This window comes from Herpailurus yagouaroundi, unplaced genomic scaffold, assembly GCF_014898765.1.
Source record: "Herpailurus yagouaroundi ecotype Mexico unplaced genomic scaffold, PumYag 187, whole genome shotgun sequence".
In the NCBI taxonomy this organism is placed as follows: Eukaryota; Metazoa; Chordata; class Mammalia; order Carnivora; family Felidae; genus Herpailurus; species Herpailurus yagouaroundi.
The window spans coordinates 4,385,811-4,408,128 of record NW_024412418.1 but is presented as its reverse complement, the minus strand read 5'-3'; the positions used below and the strand labels follow the sequence as shown (position 1 = coordinate 4,408,128).

The window sequence follows — 22,318 nt, the reverse complement described above, 5'->3', positions numbered from 1 at the left end:
GTCTGTGAGTCCCAAGAGAATGAATTCTGTCACTGTAGTGTGGTTTGAGGAAGACATTTTCTTCTCCCTTGAAAAGTGATAGTCTTAGAGAAAGTGAGGAGTTCCATCTGATCCAGATTCTGCATTTATTCCACCCATTTTATCATTTACTCATTGATATAGTCATCTACTGGGAAATTTCTCTTCTGTTTTAACAAACACATCAGAACATCTACAGAAATATATTTGTCCTGTATCTCTCGTGTGATCTCTTTCACTTTTTCTCTCTCTCTCACTTTTGCTCTTGCTCTCACTTGTATGTGTGAAATTACATTTATACTTGCCTTCTCGCAAGAGACAATTCCATATTGGGTATTTTTTTTCAAATTTTATAAAAAGAAAAATACAAGAATTAAAAACAGATATTAAAAACAGCCATTTATATCATTCAAAGGAAGTTGGTTTCTAGGGTCTCCCCCAATCTGATAACCTATATTTTAGATACAAAATAGAAGAAATATTTAGTACACCATTTTCACCTGAAACCCATTGTGGTCTGTCTTCATTTTATTCAGAAAGCATTGAATTAGTAGGTTTATCTCTTGGTATGTGGCAAGTCATGTCCTGAATGAAGAATCATTCCCTCTGCTTAATAAAGTTGCTCACTCATTTACATATACATGCACATGACTGAAAATATATTTTTTTTCTGCTCTAAATTCTGGGTTTACAACATTGAACAAATGCCCCATCCTCATAAGGCCCATGTTGTAGGGGAAGGAACAGATATTAAACATATAGACAAGCCTATAGAATGTGATTCCAGTTAGAAGCCAGGAGTATAAAGAAATATGAAGATGGGATGCTTTTAGATAAACACTCAGAGAAGTCTCTTCCGAGAAAGTAGAATTTAAACAGTAAATAAAAACCCCAATTATATGGAGAAGAATGTGGGATTTCTCTGCTTGTTTGTTTGTTTCCATTTTTTGAGCGACAAACACATATATGAACATATTTGTTTTGGAAAGCACAAATGATGTTTAAATGTGGCCTTCGCTTCCAGCTGTGGCCATTATATCTCAATGGTTTACAAAAATAAGGTATGACTGGAAAACAATGTGCCTCAAGAGCTGTTCCCTAAAACTATTTTTATCTATTCAATAAAATAATTGATTTTTTAGGGGTGCCTGGGTGGCTCAGTCGGTTGAACATCCAACTTCGGCTCAGGTCATGATCTCACAGCTCGTGAGTTTGAGCCCCACATCAGGCTCTGTGCTGACAGCTCAGAGCCTGGAGCCTGCTTCAGATTCTGTGCCTCCCTCTCTCTCCGCCCTAACTCACTCGCACTCTGTCTCTGTCTCTCTCAAAAATAAATAAACAGTAAAAAAATTTAAAACAAAAAAAAATAATAATTGAATTTTTAGACATACTACAAAATATTAGCATATGAATAGAAATATCAAGTACAATTGAGGAAATTAATTTTTTTGGTCCACACTGGCACTCATCTCCACACACAAGAACAAACATATTTTTACTGAAGAAATGTAGAAAATGACCTACCCGTAAAAGCTGACTTTCTGTATTTTGTAAAAACAAGGTGGAAACATTTATAATGTATATCTCAGGTACATTCTCTAGAGTATTTCAGAAATAATTCTGAAGAACTAATTAAAATAGTTTTGTTCCTCAGGAGCACAGCCTTAATTTGGTGCTTTGAGATCCTACTTTCTCCTTTGAGGCCAAAATCTCTGCCTAACATCTATGTCCATCTTGGTACTGAGTACTGAGATCTTTAGCAGTGATAATGAAATCAGCCATCACCTTTAATACCACAGAAGAAGGAAAATATGAGTCTATGAGTTTTGTATTCTTTGTATAATAAAGATGAGAGGACTCTCATCAGAAGACGTCCGTGTCTATAGACACTGAGTTTATTTAAGTCATCTAATGGGAGCAAAGGGAAGGAAGGCAGAGTCAGTGAGAGAGATGAGAAGCAGAAAGAATATACAAGGCAGAAGAGTAACGTAACCAAGGACAAGAAGTAGAAGCATCATTCAGGGGTGAGGACCCTTTAAAGGGCAGACACCATGGATTCATACAGGAACCAATCTGCCCCATTGAGTTAACTTCATCAACATGGTAAAAATGAAAGATGGGTCTGAGAGCCAGGATCATTCATAAAATTGATGATTCGTAAAACTGGTGATTATACGAGGAGGGTTGAAAGTAGAATAAAGAATATTTGAACATCGGCACTGCATTTGTTAGAGAATGAAAGAATCTAGAGATGTTTTCACTAGCCTGTATCTTGCAGTGCACTTAGTTCCAGATCAACACAATCCAAGGAATCAAAGTCCATACAATCCAAGAAATCAAAGTCAATACAATCCAGGGAATCAAAGTGTAGGCTGTCCAAAGACAGGAGAGGCAGCTCCGATCTTCAGATGTCCAAACCATGGTGTGAATCTTAAAAATAGACATTGCCAGTTATTTTAGTAGCAAAAGGTGGGTTTATTCAGGAAACAAAGAGAATTGCAATCTGGGACAAGCAAACTGTCAAAATTTCAGCCAAGTCCAGCCTGGTCTCTGTCCCTTCCCTGCTTGTGCTCTCTCTCTGTCTCAAAAATAAATAATAAACATTATTTTTTTAAAAAAGGAGAAAAAATAAAAAGACATAGATACAAAAGTGTTACAATAGTCAGATGGTTGAAAACATCCTACTGACATTATAAATTTGTTACTTGTGTTTTTGTGATTATTCCATTGGCTATCTTTCGACAAGTTATAGCAGATCCAACATTATGCTGGAAGTTTTAAATTTAACGTAATCAAGTTATACAGATTGGAAAGGAAAAAATGAAATTGTGCTAGTCTCAGATCACATGACAGTTTGCATTGAATATCCATTCAAAAGGTGCAAAATAAATGTTAACTAGATTTATCGTGGTGATTGCTTGGCAATATATATTAATATTGAATCTTATGTTGTACGTCTGAACTAAATATATATGTATTTTGTACATATAAAGTCGTATAATTATGTTTTATGTATATTCAAAAACAGTTAAGAGTGTATTTGGGAAAGTCACATGATTACAAGATCAATATACATAATCATTTATATTATGATGCGAAATCCAATTGTCACCAAAGTAACATGAATTACAGATAGAGATTACATCAGATGACATTCTCACACACACACACAAAAAACTATTTACCTCACATAAGGAGATCACGGAGACTCTGTGAGCAGGGTGAGTGGGTTCTTTTTAATTAGGGTTTAGGATGACTATTCAAAAAGGGGAACTTGTCATTGTTTTACAGGACAGTGGTGAGACGCCAGGCTTTGACAGGGTCAAAGAACGAATCTCAGGGGCCACAGAAAGTGAGCAAAGCTACAGAGTTTATTGAGAGAAAAGCATAAAATTCTCAAGAGTGAGCGGGGTCCGACTGGGTTGCCGCAAGGATTTTTGTCCCCGACTTTTTATTGGGACCTTATCAGAAAGTTTGTGAGGCTCCACGCATGGCACCTAGCTCAGGTGGGTCTGGAATATCTTTATCCTGTTTGTTTGTTTGTTTCCCCCAAACCCCTGCTGCCCCTTCAGCCTCCAGCTTGCAGGTGCGCACTGCCTCCCTGTGGGTCCCTTATCTCTCCCTGCCTAATACTAACTCTTTCCCCACTCAATTGCATGTGAAAGCAGCCATAAGCTTGCACAGAGGTATTTAGAAAACATGCCTAGACACATTGAATGCTGTGTTCGTGATGCTTGTGCTCCTCCTAGAGAAGAGATTTAACATTACGATGAAGCAGAGGCCAGGGTCTGACCAGGGTTAAGGGGCTACTCACTGCTCTGAGAGCTGGTATAAACTGGATGGGCTTGTTATTTCAGCTAAGAAATGCAGCGTCCTGCTTGTTCATTGACTGGAACAGAAACTGCTACGGAAACATATAGATGGGGGCACTTGGGTGGCTCGGTTCGTTAAGCGTCAGACATCAGCTCAGGTTGATCTCACGGTTCCTGAGTTTGAACCCCACATTAGGCTGTCTGCTGTCAGCACAGAGCCTGCTTTGGATTTTCTGTCCCCCTCTCTCTCTCTGCCCTTCGCCACTTGCTCTCTCTCTCTCTCTCTCTCTCTAAAATATAAATAAACATTTTTTTTATCTTAAAAGAAACATAAAGATGGAAAGATGGACAGACACATTTGGACTTCAGCAAGGCTTGGTTTTAAACTTTTCCCTTCCTCATTCTTGAAGCTTTGCCCTCCCCTTCACTTGCTTTTTTGTACAATCTTTTGTTCCAGGAACTGGGTATGGATATTGCCACCTCGCTGGCTTCAATGTATACTTAGTAATAAGACTCAAGTGGCCTGTGTTTTCCTATAAAACCCTTTAGCCTTTAGCGCCCAGTGGGCTTGCAGTCCTGGAGGCATTAGCCTGCTGCAGCCCCTGTGCCTGGCAAAATAAAAAATTATCTTCCTTCTTTATCTCCAAACTGTCTTCGTGTTACATACTTTGGCTCTGGAGCACAGAGGGCAGTTTTTGACAACAGAACCAAATCAATTCCCTGAGAAAACAAGCTTTAAATTTTCTGCTACTTTTGGGGCGCCTGAGTGGCTTAGTCGGTTAAGCGTCCGACTTCAGCTCAGATCATGATCTCATGGTTGATGGGTTCGAACCCAGCGTTGGGCTCTGTGCTGACAGCTCGAGCCTGGAGACTGCTTCAGATTGTGTCTCCTCTATTCCTTCACCACTCGCACTCTGTCTCTCTCTCAAAAGTGAAGATTAAAAAAAAAATTAAATTTTCTGCTAGTTTCAACCTCATTAACCCAATGGGGCATGGTTTCAGTCCTGCAGAAAAAACCTCAAGAATGTTCTTCAGTTAGGGCGCCTGGGTGGCTCAGTGGGTTAAGCATCTGAAATGGGCTCAGGTCATGACCTTACAGTTCATGAGTTCTAGCCTCACAGGTGAACATGAGCTCCACTTCCACATCTGGTGAATCCTGCTTCTCTTTCTCTCTCTGCCCCTTAGGGGATTCTCTCTCTCTACCCCTCACTCACTTGTGCGCTCGCGCGTCGTGCTTTCTCTCTCTCTCTCTCTCTCTCTCTCTCTCTCTCTCTTTCTCTCTCTGTAAACAGCGACAACAACGACAAAATGCACTTTATGTCTATCTGTACCTTTGAAACAGCACTGGGATTTTACCATGGATTTGCAGTGTCTCCTGTGGCCAGGCTATTTCCTGGCCTGGTAGAGACTATTAGTTTCTGCATTCCCTTTCTTCCCTTAAAATCCTTAACTACTGGGGTTTTTGCATTTTTTTGTTATTCTATCACCTCCTTGGATATTCTAACAGAAGTATGCTTGGGTAAGTAGAGCTTGTAGGGCACAGATCATGGACCTAAAATGACTTCTCTTGTGTCAGGAAAGTTTTCTTTTTCTGGGGACACCTAACTCTCTGTTAACACAACCACAACTGAAAAACTTAAAAATAAATAAATAAATAAATATTACCTATAATAACATCAGAAGCATACACTACTTAGAACTGAATATAATAAAAACTACACAAGAGATTTAATCTGAAAATCACAAAACACTGCAAAGGGAATAAAGACTTAAATAATGGAAAGATATATATCACTTGTGGATTGGACAATTTGATGTTGTTAAGTTGTCAGTTTTTCCTGAATTGATCAATAGTTTGTTGTTGTTGTTAACAATTTTTAAATTTATTTTTTAGATAGAGAGAGACAGAGCATGAACAGGGGAGGGTCAGAGAGAGGGAGACACAGAATCTGAAACAGGCTCCAGGCTCTGAGCCATCAGCACAGAGCCTGATGCGATGCGGGGCTCAAACTCACGGACTGTGAGATCATGACCTGAGCTGAAGTCAGAGGCTCAAACGACAAGGCTCATGCGCCCCTTGATCAATAGTTTTAATGCAAGTCTAGTCAACCTTGCAGCAAGCTTATCTTTTTGAAAATTGATTCCAAAATATTTAGAGAGATAACTATAAAAAAATAGTTAGATGAACTGAAGCTATTTTGAGAGTGAAGAAAAATTATCGAATGATCTAGCCTAACCAATCTTAAGACTTAATAAAAACTTACTGTACCGACAACAATGTGTAGATCTAAAGATAACAAACAGATTAATTGCACAGAACAAAGGGTCCAGAAATGTATCTGGTGAGAGAGCGTAAGGCAGGCTGAGGGCAAAACACAAGCTACACCACTCCCACCAGGAATAGGTTTGCTGCTGACTGACGAAGGAAAGGACAAAAAACAACTGATTAAACCCATAAGAGTCTCTCCTGGTTTACAAGAAAAAAAGCAATCCCATCAATGGTCTAAAGTCCAGGAACTCCCTTCTGTCTTAATGTTAATGCTCTGCTAGAGGGAAAAACAACCTTGGCTTGACAATAGCTAAGCCTTTGGTAATCTTTGAGTCTCTAGCATATGAAAGTCTCTTTGGAAATTCCTCTTGACTTTATCTCCCAGGACTCCATAAAACAGTCAACCCCCACGTATGCTGTGCAGCTCTTCCTGCCCAAGGGTCCTGTCCCTTGCTTTGATAAAACCTTTTTGCACCAAAGATGTCAGTTAAGAATTCTTTCTTGGCCATTGGCTCCAGACCCCACGAACCCCACCATCACCCTGAAATTTCATCATGTCCACTCATATATAGTCAGTGGGTTTTTGAACAAAGGTATGAAGGTGTTTCAGTGGAAAATGCCACTGGAAAAATTAATCTGTAGAAAAATTTAACTTCAATTCCTGTATCACATTATACTCCAATACTCCAATATTAATTTGTTACGGATCATAGAACCAAATGTAAACACCAAATCTACAAGTTCCCAGGAACAAAAATAAAAGAATGTCTTCATGATCTTAAAGGTTACCAAAGTTTTCTTAGGAAGGACAGAAAAATCACTAATTGTGAAACAAATATATAAATTTTATGCCATCCAATTTCAAAGTAGGCACTCTTCAAAAATAATGTTAAGATAATGAAAAGGTAAGCCACAAGCTAGAAAAAAAATATTCATATGAAATATTTTTGACAAGGACTTGTATTTAGAACACAAAAATATCCTCCACAACTCACTGATCAAAATAAACAACAAAATGTAGCAGCCACACTTCATAAATGAAAACACGTGAATAGTCAAAAACCACGAGAAAATAATTTCAGTTACCTATCATCTTCAAATAAATGCAGATTATAACTACACCTGGATAGTTGCCACCTCCACGGCAAGAACTAAAACGATTGAGTGTGACAAAAGGAAGCAACTAGAACTCTCATGATATGCCACTTGATGGAATGCAAAATAATTTCACTACGTTAGAAAACTGGTTATTTCTCATAAAATTCACTGAGGAACTTATACCTTCTTACAAAACTGACCCAGCAATTCTACTCTGAAGTATTTATCCAAGAGAAAAGAAGACACATACCCTCAAAGAAACTCAAGTGTATACTGGCAGATGCATAGATAAACAAAGGGTCGTATGTCCATACAATGGAATGCTGCACAGAAGTAAAAATGAACACACTGTGCATACACTGTAAATGAATCTCAAAAATACAGAGAGAGGGATCAACTGCCTGAAAGATAGAGCAATGAACTACCCAACCCTGCTCCTCTGCAAAAGAAACAAGAACACTGGCAAAAGGTATCCAAATCAACGTTGACAGAACTCTGGGACTTAACCAAAGGCTTGCAGCAATCCCGGGAGTGTTTGTTCCAGGAAAATGGCAGGGGATCTTGATGAGAAGGATGAGCTCCCCAGTTGTACAGTAGCCTTGAAAACCGGAATTGCAACTTTCTGGCTGCACTCATTGGTCAGACTGCCTTGAACCTTCACTGCAAATTTCTACATTTCCTGGGGAATAAACTTACCTTTAAAAATATGACTGAGCAATCAACTTGGCTTTCAAATCGAGCAGATCAAATTATCCATGTTTAATACCAGAGTATGATGTTATGAGATCCAGCTTATACTATAGATTATAAACATGCAGAGCAAAAAGCTTTAGTACTGAAAGCTAAGATTTTCCTCAAACCCATTCTCTACTAGAAATTTGTTTAACAATTACATCAACGAACCCAGGAGCTCCTGGGTGGCTGATGTGGTTAAGAATCCCACTCTTGGTTTCAGCTTAGGTCCTGATCTCATGGTTCCTGGGTTCAAGCCCAGCATTGGGCTCTGAGTTGGCAGTGCAAAGCTTTCTTGGGATTCCCTCTTTCTCCTTCTCGCTCCGCCCCTCTCCTGCTCTCTCTCTATCGCTTTCGCTCTCTTTCTCAAAATAAATAAATAAACTTAAAAAAAAAAAAAAGATGGAGCCCATTAAACTATCTGATTTATCTCTTAGCTCTTCTCTTGTCTTTGTTTCTATGGTCACTGAAGCCTGGGAGGAACAAGGGGAGGAAAAAAAGACAGAGAGAAGGAGGAGAAAGAGAAAGAAGAAGAGGAAGATGGGAAGTAGTTAAATAGAGAGTTCTCAGTAGCGAATAGGAGCTGTCAAGGCAACTATTTATTGGCTTTCTCTCTGGAACAGGGGCCCAAAGAGTTTTTACCCAGCCGGATAGGACCATTCACTTTTCAAATTCCTATCATCACAAATGGCATATTCTTAGAGGATCCGGTACACTGAACCGAACAGGATAATAAAAGACGATGTTGTTTATGTTAGGCCATCTGACAAAAACAGAAGGAAGAAAACACATAAAACCCTCAAATCTAGGAACTATAGAAAAACAAAAGGAACAAGAGCAGCATCTTACAAGTTTTAGCCTAAAAGTCATGCTTCTGTACTGCCTTGTGGCCAGATTTTTTTTTCTTGATCCTGTACCCCCTAAGGAAGGTCTGCCTGCTATTTTACTCCAAACATTTATTTGTATCTATCACAAACATACCAAGAAGCTTCTGGCTTCTGGTTTTGTTTTTCAGTATATTAGAGTAAGTAGCCAAAATGTAGTCACTTTAACATTGTTAGTTGGAGGGGGCCCTGATCATTTGAAATGTTTAATTTCAAACAGGATAACTTGTTTTAAAAAGAATAAAACGTCATCCAACAGATCATCCAACCATACATAAGAGAATAACTTTTCTTTTTTTTTAAAGTTTTATTTATTTATTGAGAGAGAGAGAGAGAGAGAGACAGCATGAATAAGCGGGGGAGGGGCAGGGAGAGAAGAAGAGAGAGGACCCCAATCAGCCTCCATGCTGTCAGGGCAGAGCCCAAAGTGGAGTTCAATCTCAGAACCGTGAGATCATGACGTGAACCGAAACAAGAGTCAGACACTTAACCGACCGAGCCACCCAGGTGCCCCATTAGTTTTCTTTTTTTGAGGAGGCTCTCAATCTACGTATGTGACATCATATTTTTATGATGTCATATTTTTATGATTTTTCCCAGTTCACTGGGGATAAAACACAGTCTCTAAGCCCTCTTCGAGTCCTCTGGACAAATTCTGGCTCAGCCTACCCCTTATCACCTGTCCTCTGGAAGTTACATAAGTCACCATTCAATCATGGAGCTGTGGAGTAGGAAAAAAAGAGTCATTCCTTCTGCTATTCAGTCTTTATCTCATTTACTTTTACACTGGGTTTTATGTCTCTGAACAGGGAGTTGTATTGTGATAGCTGATTAGTTTCAAGCATAAAGGCTCTGTGGAGTTAGTGGGATTCATATAGAGGTTTAACCATATTCTCCAGGATGTCGAGACATTCGGCCCAACTCTACTATCAAAAACAGCAACAACAAAACTCATGGCAGAATGAAATGGAACCAGGATGAATGGAGGTGGATTTAGTCATTTCTACATTCCTTCAGAGTTCTAAAATCTCACACTTTGTTGATTCTAAGTACAGAAGAATAGGTTGTTTTAAAAATTTTACCTAAGGAAGCTTTGACGTCCTTAGTTCTCAGACTCTAGATGAAAGGATTTAACATGGGAATGATCACTGTATAAAACACAGATACCACTTTGTCATGGTCCCTTGAGTAGCAGGAGCTGGAGCGCAGATACGTGAACAGAATAGTGCCAAAGAAAATGGTGATCACCATCAAGCAGGAAGCGCAGGTGGAGAAAGCCTTGTGCCTCCCTTCAGCAGAATGGATCCTCAAGGCGGCAATGGGGATGTACAGATAAGAACTGAGAATAATCAGGAGGCAGCTCAGTTCATTAAAACTGGCAAAAGCAAAAATGACAACTTCATTGACACGTGTATCAGAACAAGAGAGTTTCAGGAGGGGTGGAGTGTCACAGAAAAAGTGGTTGATGACATTCAAGTGGCAGAAAGACAGCTGAAAGGTGAAGCCTGTGTGAATGGCAGCCTTCAGAAAGCCTGCAAGATATGCAGCCAATACCAGAAGGACATTAAGATGCAGGGACATGGTGACTGTGTAAAGAAGAGGCTTGCAGATGACCACGTAACGGTCATAGGCCATCACAGCCAACAGAAAGCCCTCAATTCCAGCAAAGGAACCAAAAAAGAACTGCATGGCACATGCACTAAATGAAATGACTGGGTTCTCCACCCAGAAATTCATTAGCATATTAGGGGCAATGACAGAAGAATAACAGAAGTCAACAAGGGATAAATTACCGAAGAAGAAGCACATTGGGGTATGGAGATGTGAGTCACTCTTGATTAATAGGATCATGCCAAGATTTCCAAACACAGTTATCATATAGATGACTAGAATCACCATAAAAAGAAGAAACTGTAGTTCTGGATGATCCCTGAATCCCATGAGAATAAATTCAGCCACTGTTGTATGGTTGCTCATATCTTTGTCTCAGAATGGATGATTCGTTTGCTAACATAAGAAAGAAACCGAGAAAATAAATTGCACAAAGAAAAAAAAATACCAGGAAAATAAAATAGTTCATTCTCTGCTATAATTAAGATTAGTTCTTAAATGCCCAGAAGACCTGTGTATTAAACCTCTTTATTTGCTTATTGCAGTGAAGAAAACTTCCTTAACTAAACTCAGTAACCTATTTTCTTAAAAGTAAAGTGTGTGTGTGTGTGTGTGTGTGTGTGTGTGTGTGTGCGTGAAGTCTTTGATGATTGACCCTATTTATACATAGCCTACACTAACTTCCAACTTTTCTCTCCTCCCCACTTGCCCCTACTGCCTTCACTTCCTAGGATCCAATTCCTTTGCGTTGACCTTGGCAATTAAACATAGGATACAGTTGAATATCCTTGCTGTGTGCAAGACTGCATTTCCTGTTTTCTCTTAAGCCCATTCTGATTGGGCTTGCACCCTATCATTCCACAGAAACACTTCTTGCCAAAGACGTCAGGGATGTTTACATTGTCAAACCCCATGGTCAATTCTCATTCCTCATCTTTTTGATCTATCAATAACATTTGAGTGAGCTGATTTCTTACTACTCCTCAGAAGACTTTTTTCTCTCATCTGCTAGGACACCAGACTCTGAGTTTTCCTCCTACCAAATGGATTGTTCCTTCTCAGTGTCTGCTTATTCCCCCTCTCCTTTCTTAGTCTTAAGGTTGGAGGAGCTCAGTCCTCAATCTTTCTCTCTTTCCAATTTACACTCTACCAGGGTGATTATTCAATTTTGCCAACGTAATTACCTTCTATATACTTAAAACTCCTGAATTTGTGTCTCCAGCCCTGACCTCTTTTCCAAACTCCAGACTTGTAGCTCAACTGCTTGCCTACATCTCCACATTAATATCAAAGAGCAGCTCAACATAACCCAAAGCTGAATTTCTCAGGCCCTTCCCTAAGTTGCTCCAAACATAGCATTCCTTATCTCAAATTAATGACAACTCTATACTTTCATTTGCTCAGATGCAATTAAATAAATATTGAAGAAATTGATCTCTTCTCTCTCTCTCATGCTATATAACCAGTCCATCAGATAATTATGTTGGGTCTACCTTCAAAATATTTGTATTAACTACCTCCTACCACCTGCATTCCTACCAAGACCTCAGCCAACATTATCTTTCACCTGGATTATTACAACAGTCTTTTAACAGGTCTATCTCTATATTCAGATGAAATCCTACCCTATAAAATAACCAATTGAAAAATTTTGTAAAGCTCTACTTTATGCCTATATGTATATATACAAGCATAATATGGCATTCTTGCTATAAAAATTAATTTTCTCTGTTTTACACATACACAAGTATGTATAGACATGGATATACATGTATATATACATCCATATATGTATGTGTATGCATATACTGAAAATTCTATAAAATTCTGATTTGTTATTAGTGATCCTAAATCCCTGTCTTCTTCTAAAAACAAAATCCAGGGGGCACCTGGGTGGCTCAGTCGGTTAAGTGTCCAACTTTGGCTCAGGTCATGCTCTCATGGTTTGTGAGTTTGAGCCCCGCATCGGGTTCTGTGCTCATAGCTCAGAGCCTGAAGGCTGCTTCAGATTCTGCCCCTCTCTCTCTCTCTCTCTCTCTCTCTCTCTCTCTGCCCCTCCCCTGCTTGCTCTTTCTCTCTCTCTCTCTCAAAAATAAATAAACATTAAAGACATTAACAGGGGCGCCTGGGTGGCTCAGTCGGTTGAGCATTCGACTTCGGCTCAGGTCATGATCTCATGGTTTGTGAGTTCAAGCCCCACGTCGGGCTCTGTGCTGACAGCTCAGAGCCTGGAGCCTGCTTCGGATTCTGTGTCTCCCTCTCTCTCTGCCCCTCCCCTGCTCATGCTCTGTCTCTGTTTGTCTCAAAAATAAATAAAACATTTTTTAAAATTTTAAAAACATTAACATAGAAATAAATCGAAATAAAAACAAAATCCAAATTAGTTTCGTTGAAACATTAAATTTAGTGTTTCAGACATATCATAATTGAGATGGTTAATTACTTGAATGCTTTTTGAGTTGTCTCAGAACGTTTCGATATCCGAACACTTTCAGATAAATTAAACCGTCTTACCTTTGGCCTTAAGAGATCTTCACTAGAAGTAATTGTTTTTACTTTTAGTTTTGTTTTCTTGCTTTGGGAGGAATGCCAGTTTTCTGCCTCACAGTGTGAAATTTGTAGCGGGGATGAAAATGCAAGTGGTGGAAGAGATCCAGCTATGACAGAATTAAGACACGGTTAATTCAAAGAAGAGTAGAAAATGCTGCTTTTGAATCTGAAAGCAGACGGTCCACCTTATCAAGTCTGTGATGATTCTCTTGAGAGCTAGTCTCTGCAAAACACTAAAAATCGAAAGCTTGAAAGGTGCCAATCCAAAATTAAGACACACATTTGCTCTTCACTGAAGTAATTAAACTACTTTCTCCCCAGTGAACAACTTATACCCTGGAGAGTAACTTAGGCACGTAGAGAAGTACAGAAGCTATTGCATGGTCCTGAGACTCCATGGAGCATAACACTAAATTAAACGGTACGAAATGGACCAGATCCAGCCTCCACATCTCAGAATTCCACTTAAAATGTTATCGCTCTTCATTTCTACTAGAATATGTCTCTCTCGGTGCATTAATTAATTAATTAATTAAACAAATATCTACCAGTATCCTTGATACTGAGAGAGTAGCCAATAAAACCTATCTTGTTCAATCCTTCATGCAGCTTGCAGTCTGGAATCGGGGTGTGGACAGATATCACAGGGTGATCAGAAAAAGTGAAGTCCAAAGACACTTGGTGAACTACCGGGCTTGTTTGATCAATCACTTCTTCTCAAACACCTTCCTCATTGCATGTCTTTTCCTCCTTTCATTTGTTCACACTGGTCCACACATATGTGTCTCCTGCTATTCCTTTGGCAAACCGAGGAGAATTTTGCCTCAGGGCCTTTATACTTACTGTAAGTATACCTGAAATGCTTTTCCTCAGACATTCAGATGATATTACCTTTATTCGAGCCTTGATCAAATGTTATTTCCACAGAGAACTCTTCTCTGACACCACCATTCCCTACTCTAATACCTGGTTTACTATTCTTCAAAATACCACTCATACCCATGTCAAACACGTGCACATGTACACACACACACACACACACACACACACACCTACCTATGCACACATACATGCGCATTTGGCATAGAAAATAAAGTCTTCCTCACTGGAATTTAAGTTTGGGAATTTAGAACCTTTAATTTTTTACCTGCTATATATATCTCCAGTACGTGTTACATGCTATTTTTTCCATTAATAGCTTTTTGACTGTTTTATTGAAGTATACATGTGCCCAGATGCAACAAATTATATACATTAAATGTGGGCAGAGTTTTCTATATCTATGAATAATTTTTAATGGATTATGGCTAAAGATATAAAGGTGTGTATTTCCTTTTTCTAAGCACAAACTATGGACAAGTAGCAGGAAACACAATTTATACCTTAATGTGGAAAAGGATATTTTAAGCTCAAAGATACATAGGTGTGAAGCTAAGATATAGACCTTCCTAGTAGTACAAAAGTTGTAATCTCCTGAAATACCAAGTAAACATAAGACAGAAGAACAATGTTTAGAGACAGTAATGTGAAGCTCTTATGTGTCCTTGACAAGACTGGGTTCAATGGAGAGGCAGTACAGAAATACAACTGGAACATGCAGTGGGATTTGAGAAAGTAGAGACGAGGGGTACAGGTAGTTATTTTGAAAACATTCATTGTAAAGAGAGCAGAGAAACAAGCTGGTGACTGGATAAGACTTTCAGCCAAAGAAATTATTAAGAAGGGTGATACTAGAAGATGCTTATAAACAAATGAGAACATTCCAGTAGAGTGTTTTGAAGTAAAGTTTACGGAAAGCTCCAAATGTGTGCCAGAACTGGGTTTAGGGACAAGCAAGGGATACAATATCCATTTGACAAGTGGGAATAAGAGTATATGTAAAAAGATTAGAGACAGCAAGATGGGGATGATCTTGTCTAAATGTTTTTGTTTTGAAGAAAGAAGTATGACACAAGATCGGCAGCAGAGAATGGCATGCTGAGAGGTGTTCTCTAATTGTACTAAGCAGCTTCAAGGGAGGACAGAACAAAGAAACAATTTAGTTTCACTAAGTTGGGATTTAGTCAGATGTGCAGAATGGAGAGAAAGTAGAGTATGGAATTGAGGGTGATTGAGGATGAGTTGTTGTTTGAGGGACCATGGAATCTCAGCTGGGCACTGAGAGTAGCGATGAATATTGATCAAGGGCAACTCGTCTCAGGTTGGTGAATAAGAAGCAACAGAAGGACAGATATTATAGCATATGAGTCAGAATGAAAGGGAACAGGGAGGAGGATACCAAGCATGATACAGTTTTGAATATCTTTGAGAGAAACGTTGATTAACACTTAAAAGTGGAAGTTATAGGGGGATGGAACTATTCAGAGTGGACATGGTGAATTAACACATTCTTTGTGGTCTCTAACCAATTTGGGGGGTGGGGAGTGAGGTGATCTTACTTGGAGCATGAGAAGTACTGGTGTGCTCCCTCAAGGGATATCCGAAGGGATAGTGAGATGGAGAGAAATAGGGAGTAGACATTTACCTGATTCCAAATCATCGGCCTCCTTTGACATGCCATCTCATGGAAGAAGGCAGTTCCCCCATTGTTCCTACATTGACAGTGCCCTGCCCCACTACCATGAACAAAAGATAGGTAATTTACTTTCAATACACATTTATTGAAAACTATACGAAACTCTGGGAGAAGTGAAGATTAAAAGTTAAAGTACGTTGAATCATTACCCTCAAAATATTACAGTTAATTTACAAAATCAGGAAAATACTACTGTTATTGCAGTTGTACCCATATTATAGATATCAGATCAAGAAAAGCTAAATATTGACATTGGATCGTAAGCCCAAGTCAGCCAAATCTAAGTATTTTGATACTTTACCAAGCACCAACCTCCCCCCACTGTGTTTATTCATCCTATAGGCCCATGAATACACATTTAAAAAACCAGAAGATTTAGAAGTATACCCCCATTTTAAACAATCAACTTTAATATACACAAACACACAAAGCTTAAGCAACCAGACAATAAAATTAATGTGAAAACGTATTTTCTTCTGCATAACAGGATGATATACAACATGGCTTTACAGTATGTATTTCTGTAAGATCTTCTTTAGGGCCCCTTTCACATCCTTATTTTTCAAACTGTAGATGAGGGGGTTTAACATAGGAATCACTACTGTATAAAAGACAGAGACAATCTTGTCCTGTTCCATTGAATAGCTAGATGTAGGGCGCAAGTACATGAAGAGAATTGTCCCAAAAAATATGGTGACAGCCATGAGGTGGGAGGCACAGGTGGAGAAGGCTTTGTGCCTGCCCTCTAAAGAGGGAATCCTCAAGATGGCAATGAGGATACACAGGTAAGAAATGAGAACAACCATAACACAAGTGATGACATTAAAACTGGAGAAAACCATGATCACAATGCCATTGATGTGAGTGTCAGAGCAAGACAGCTTGAGCAGGGGTGGGGTGTCACAGTAGAAATGGTTGATCCTATTAGAGCCACAAAAGGACAATCTGAAAGTCATTCCTGTGTGTATGGCTGCATTCCCAAAGCCTGCTAGGAAAGACATAGCTACTAGCAAGAAACAAATTCTCCCAGACATGAGAACTGAGTACAGCAGAGGGTTCCAAATGGCTGCATAGCGATCATATGCCATCATAGCCAACAGAAAGCATTCAGTCCCCAAAAAGGAACCAAAGAAGTAGAACTGGGCAGCGCATCCATTAAAAGATATGGCTTTGTTCTCAGCCACAAGGTTCACCAGCATCTTAGGAGTAACAGAAGAAGAGTAAGAGGCATCAACAAAAGAGAGGCTGCTGAGAAAGAGGTACATTGGAGTGTGGAGACAAGGATCCATCTTAATTAACACCATCATCCCTAAATTACCCACCATGGTTGCCATATAGATTAACAGAAACAATCCAAAGAGGACACTCTGTAGATCTGAGTTGTCTGAGAGTCCTAAGAGGATAAATTCTGTCACTTCTGTTTGATTTCGTCCTTGGACCTCTTTCATATATCTTCTCATTTCAGCTGCAAGAAGATGAAGCATGGCGTTTGGTCAGATATAAACATGAAAGAGCCATAAACATCTTTTTATTGACATGTATATACAGAAATTCCAAAAATGTGTTGGACTTGATGTCAAGTCAAAAGACATCAAAAGACTCTGCTAAGTTCTAGGTGTACTGCCTACTAACTAATGACCTTGAGATGAGTGACTTAATATATACGTTAACCTAGCTCACGTCTAGCATTAACTGTTTATTGGATAATTATACGAACTTAACCTTAAGATGTATCTCTCTTCATTATTTATGATAAATAAATTAATTGATATATTAACACAATCTCTGGACACAACTTCTGGAGAAAGATGGCAAAATGAACTCAGACCACTTCCTACTTCTCAGTATTAATGGAATGAATTAAAAACAGTGAAAGCTAGTAAAATTAGTTAAAAGTACCAAATAAAAAGAAAAGAGTTGAATCTCCTGGGGATGGGAGAAACTTTAAAAATTGATAGCTAAGGGGGAAAAAAGAGGAAATCCCCGTGCAACTAGCACGTTTGCAAACCTACTGGAATTTTCCAGTATCAGTATCTACAGAGGGGAAAAAAAAGTATTTTCTAAGTACTGAGAACTTTGAATAATTCCCTCCAATATTTAGAGAATCAGATTGCAAGAATTAATAGACATCCCAGATGAAAGTAATAGAGCAAGCCACAGCAGTGAGACCCTCTACCTAACATTCAGATTCCCAGGATCACACCAGAACTGGAAAGCATGAGAAGCAGCAACACATGGAATGTTCCAGCTACAGTGTTGTATTGAGGGAATCATACACTGCCAGATAATTGAACTGGAAATAAGATTCGCTCCTGGAAAAGTGTAAAAAAGCCAAATACAGGGCAAAGGAAATAAAGAAGGTAAGAAGGAAGGAAAAAGGAAGGGAAGGAGGGAAGGAAGGAAGAAAAGAAGGAAGGGAGGAAGGAGGGGAGAAAGAAAGGAGGAGAAAGAAAGAAAGAAAGAAAGAAAGAAAGAAAGAAAGAAGAGGAAGAAAGGAAAGAAAGAAAGAAAGAAAGAAAGAGAGGGAGGAAGGAGGGGAGAAAGAAAGGAGGAAAGAGAAAGAAAGAAGAAAGAAAGAAAGAAAGAAAGAAAGAAAGAAAGAAAGAAAGAAAGAGAGGGAAGGAGACGGGAAGGAAGGAAGGAAGAAAGAAAGAAAGAAAGGGAGAAAGGGAAAAGAGAAGGAAAAAGAAAACCCAGCCTGGAGATTCCAAGTAAAAGTTTAGGTAACAAACAGCTCCAGTGGAATTCTTCCCCACTCCCAGTCCAATCCTCTACCCCTTCCATGACCTCAGAGTATTAAACAATAGATAAAACTGTGCTGGGCTGGCTGTAAAATCATAGTTCAAAGTGTTAAATCATTTCTCACTCACAGCAGGAAGTTATTTGATACTGTCTAAAATTAAAACATGGGACGAAAGTAACCCAGTACCTCTGCTAACACTGGAGATAATGGATCTCTTGAGCACAGTTGGGGAGAAGAGAGCACAGGAGCTGGTCCCATTCTCACAGATAGTGCGATACTCAGAAGTGCCTATCCAGGCTCTGCTCCAGCTAGTTTCCATTGGAATAGGAATAGGGGTTCAATGATAAACCTGGCATTGTCTGTCACAGTATTGTAATGGTTTCTAACTGTGATTGTACCCATTATCTTATCCTTGCATCACTACAAATCAGTGGAGATAAGCAGATATTACCCTAAGAGTGTTAATAAGATTATCTTTTGTTGGATGAGGTAATGAACTCAGCTAACTGGTGGTGAATTTGGAGCTTAGAATGACCCTGGGTTGATGCCAAATTACTTGCTGTTTCTCAACACTGCGTTGCCCCCTCCCTATTTCATGGTACAGATGTCTAGCCCTGGTCCTCTTCCTTGAAATACTCTTACTATTTAAACTTCAAAGAATAGCATCTCCAGAAGGAATTAAAAAGGAGGAATGGGGGGCGCCTGGGTGGCTCAGTCGGTTGAGCGTCTGGCTCAGGTCGTGATCTCGCAGTCCGTGAGTTCGAACCCGCATCGGGCTCTGTGCTGACAGCTCAGAGCCTGGAGCCTGTTTCAGGTTCTGTGTCTTCCTCTCTCTCTGACCCTCCCCCGTTCATGCTCTGTCTCTCTCTGTCTCAAAAATAAATAAAGGTTAAAAAAAATTTTAAAAAAAGGAGGAATGGATCTTTTTCTCTTATCGCAATCAAAAAATTTCCCTGAGAGGATTATTATATCAGAAACAGTAAAAATAAGTAAATAAAATGTTATAGACATTGTGTGTGCATGCACATAGCAGAGACACAAAGAAAGGTAATGACGAGCAAAGTACTAAAATACTAAAATGTGTTGAGCATTCCCTATGCTTTACAGGCACTGTGTTAAGTATTTTTCCTGAAATATTTTATTTAAACCCTATGAGGAAGGCAGTATTATAATCTTCAGTTTACATGAGAAATGGGAGGTGCAAAAGATCTGTGACTCTCCCAGAGTCACAGATTTAAACCAATGGAGTCTAATTTATACCCAGCTAATGCAACTCTCATTCTCCTAACATTTGAGATCGTTGAGAATGACCTCCTCAATAACAGATGTGAGCATTAATACACAGAGGAATTGATATTGTAATTATCAGAGCTTCAGTAATATGCTAGAATATGTTTAGTTACATATAGAAAAAAAGTCTGTGTATCTCCTGAAGAGAAAATATAATTGCCAAAAATATAGTTGCTAAAAATTGTCTTTCTTAGAATTTACATTCATTAATTTGCTTTATTGATTAGCAAAATACCATTTGAACAGAGAATTTATTTAGCATACCTTCTTAGCTTCTCAGTGCTCCTGGAGATTTGGGTATATGGTTAATTGGGGAAATGTACAAAGTTGTGGATTTTTCTTCAGGTCAGTAAGTTAAACAGGCAGAACCCTTTGTATCTTTTCCTGACCTTTGTGGACGGCTTGACTTCTATTTGGTCCTTTTACTTGTTTCTAATGATTAAATTCTCCAAAAACAAAACAAAACAAAAACAAAAACAAAAAAATAAACACACATCAAACCTTCTCAGAGAAGATATTCATCAATGCTCCCAGGTTAAGCAGTAGGCACAGTTAGAATAGACTTTCGGCATCATTCATTACAGAGATAAGAAAAAAGCCCTTTATAACCTTCCCTGACAAAAGAGAGTTACTTTGCATTCTTTCCTACTTTCCCTTAACAATAAGTACTGCAATTTGTTATATCAAGGTAAAATACATTTTAAAATATAAAATATATTGCTGCACTGAGGCTGTAATATTGTTTGCAATTATTTCCAATTGTAGAGTCTCTGGCTAAGACTGGAGTAAGCATTCTGAATTATTTTCAATAGGATATATTTCTTGTTCTTCAGTCTCTGGGGACTGCATCCCTTGTGTCATGTCATCTCATGTTAATCTACTTGTTTTTCCCTCTGAAGCTAAGGAAATCATAGGTTCTCTTCACAGTTCTTTCCTTTGCCCTAGGGATACCTAAGCCTAGTGGAGAATGAATTTCCAGTTCTGCATTTCTAACCCCCACTAAACATTCTTCTTCTGTCTCCCCCTACAGCTGGTGGTCTGATACCCTTAGGAGCATTGAAAGAATCCACAAAATAGTAGGTTAGCTCTACCTCTGCCTTCTGGAAGGACTTTGTGTACTTACAAGAATTTATGCTAGCTGGATCATGGTGAGGGGCTGATTGGAGGAAACACACAGAGGTAACTATGGAGCAGGAAATCTCAAAGAGCTTCAGAATAAGAACAGAACTCATTTCTAATCCTCACTTGACTGTCTTTCAAGGAGGTACCAGATGATGCTCTATCTCTCTTCCACCATGATGGGGACCATCAGAAATTAGGCTGCAAAGTGATCTCCATGGAGCACTCAGATTATTCTAACACTGGATACTGGAATGTGAAGTTGGTGCCATAAAAGATACCCATTGATAAGGTTGCAATGAACTTTTTATGAAGAACCATGGGACTCTAAAGCCTAGTAAGCAGGCAACAAACATTTATTGATCAACTAACAGAGACCATACTAACCTGTAAAGATGTGACCTCCCCTTTAAAGGAGCTTACATATTAATATGGATTATGAACCAGCTGGTCATCTCCTGGGTCATAATCAGAAGACAGAAGAGCCAAGCAATAATAGCAACTAATATTAACTAAGTGTGTATTATTTGCCAAGGGTCCTGCTAAACACATGCATTTTTTTTTATTTCTATTAAGCACCCCCATCACAGATAAGTAAACTAGGGCCTTGAGAAGTGACTTGTCCAAATAGTTAATACACACCAGAACTGGGACTCAAACATGTTTTTTTATTACTCCAGAATGAGCATTGCTAACCATTTTGTGTCATCGCAGACCAAAAGTAGCAAAGAGTTTGTGAAAAATATCCTTCTGTGATAAATGTAAATAACATATAAACTACAATAATGACGATTGACTTATTTGATGTCTTCTGGACAAGATCGACTAATCGGGAATAATGCATATGGTACTTCTGATGGCTAATTTGACGAGCCAACTTGACGGAGCTAAGGGATGCCCAAAGCTGATAAAACATTATTTCTGGATGTGTCTGTGGGGGGGTCTTGGGAAGAGATTAGCATGGGAATCAGTAGAGTGAGTAAGGAAGACCACTCTCGCCATTGTGGGTGGGCATCATCTGATCCTTTGAGGGCCTGAACAGAACAAAAATGCAGAGGAGGAGGGAGTTTGTTCTCTCTGCTTGAGCTGAGACATCCATCTTCTCCTGCTGGAACATCAGCACTCCTGAATCTCAGGCTTTCAAACTCAGACCAGAACCTTCAGCTTACCCCACACCCCCATACCATTTTCAAGCTTTGGGCCTCAGACTGAATTACACCACTGGCTTTCCTGGTTCTTCAGCTTGCAGACAACAGATTGTGGGACTTCTCAGCCTTCATATCCACATGAGCCTATTCCTACACTAAATCTCCTTTTATCTAGATTTACATATCCATCTCCTATTGGGTCTGCTTCTCTGGGGAACTCTGACCAGCACAGTAGTCTTGGTGGTGTTGTTTGCCAAAAGAAAGAATGCATCAGTTATTAGGGGAAGAGTGGAAAGCTAGATGTCTAATGTAGTAAACTATATCACCCCTTAATTGAGAATTATTATTTAATATCAGATGCTTGGAATCAAGAAGGTCTCAATGGAGGTGGTGTTTTTCCTCTGGGGACATTATGGGAATTTATGGTTGTCACATGAAGGGGATAGAATCTAGTAGGTAAGGGGCAAAA

The 22,318-nt window shown here is 39.1% G+C and overlaps 2 protein-coding genes across 2 annotated transcripts; both read right to left on the bottom strand.

Annotated features, from left to right (window-relative positions):
• Nucleotides 1-9,929: 9,929 nt before the first annotated feature.
• Nucleotides 9,930-10,754, bottom strand: LOC121043795 (olfactory receptor 1020-like). Its single transcript, XM_040495795.1, has one exon. The coding sequence runs from the start codon at nt 10,752-10,754 to the stop codon at nt 9,930-9,932; it is 825 nt and encodes a 274-aa protein (XP_040351729.1).
• A 5,301-nt stretch (nt 10,755-16,055) lies between these two features.
• LOC121043793 (olfactory receptor 5AP2) lies at nt 16,056-17,009 on the bottom strand. Its single transcript, XM_040495793.1, has one exon. The coding sequence runs from the start codon at nt 17,007-17,009 to the stop codon at nt 16,056-16,058; it is 954 nt and encodes a 317-aa protein (XP_040351727.1).
• Nucleotides 17,010-22,318: the final 5,309 nt, after the last annotated feature.

Excerpts from the sequence above, each read along its gene's own strand:
- LOC121043795 (XM_040495795.1), bottom strand. The coding sequence starts at position 10,754 with ATGGGATTCAGGGATCATCCAGAACTACAGTTTCTTCTTTTTATGGTG.
- LOC121043793 (XM_040495793.1), bottom strand. The coding sequence starts at position 17,009 with ATGAGAAGATATATGAAAGAGGTCCAAGGACGAAATCAAACAGAAGTG.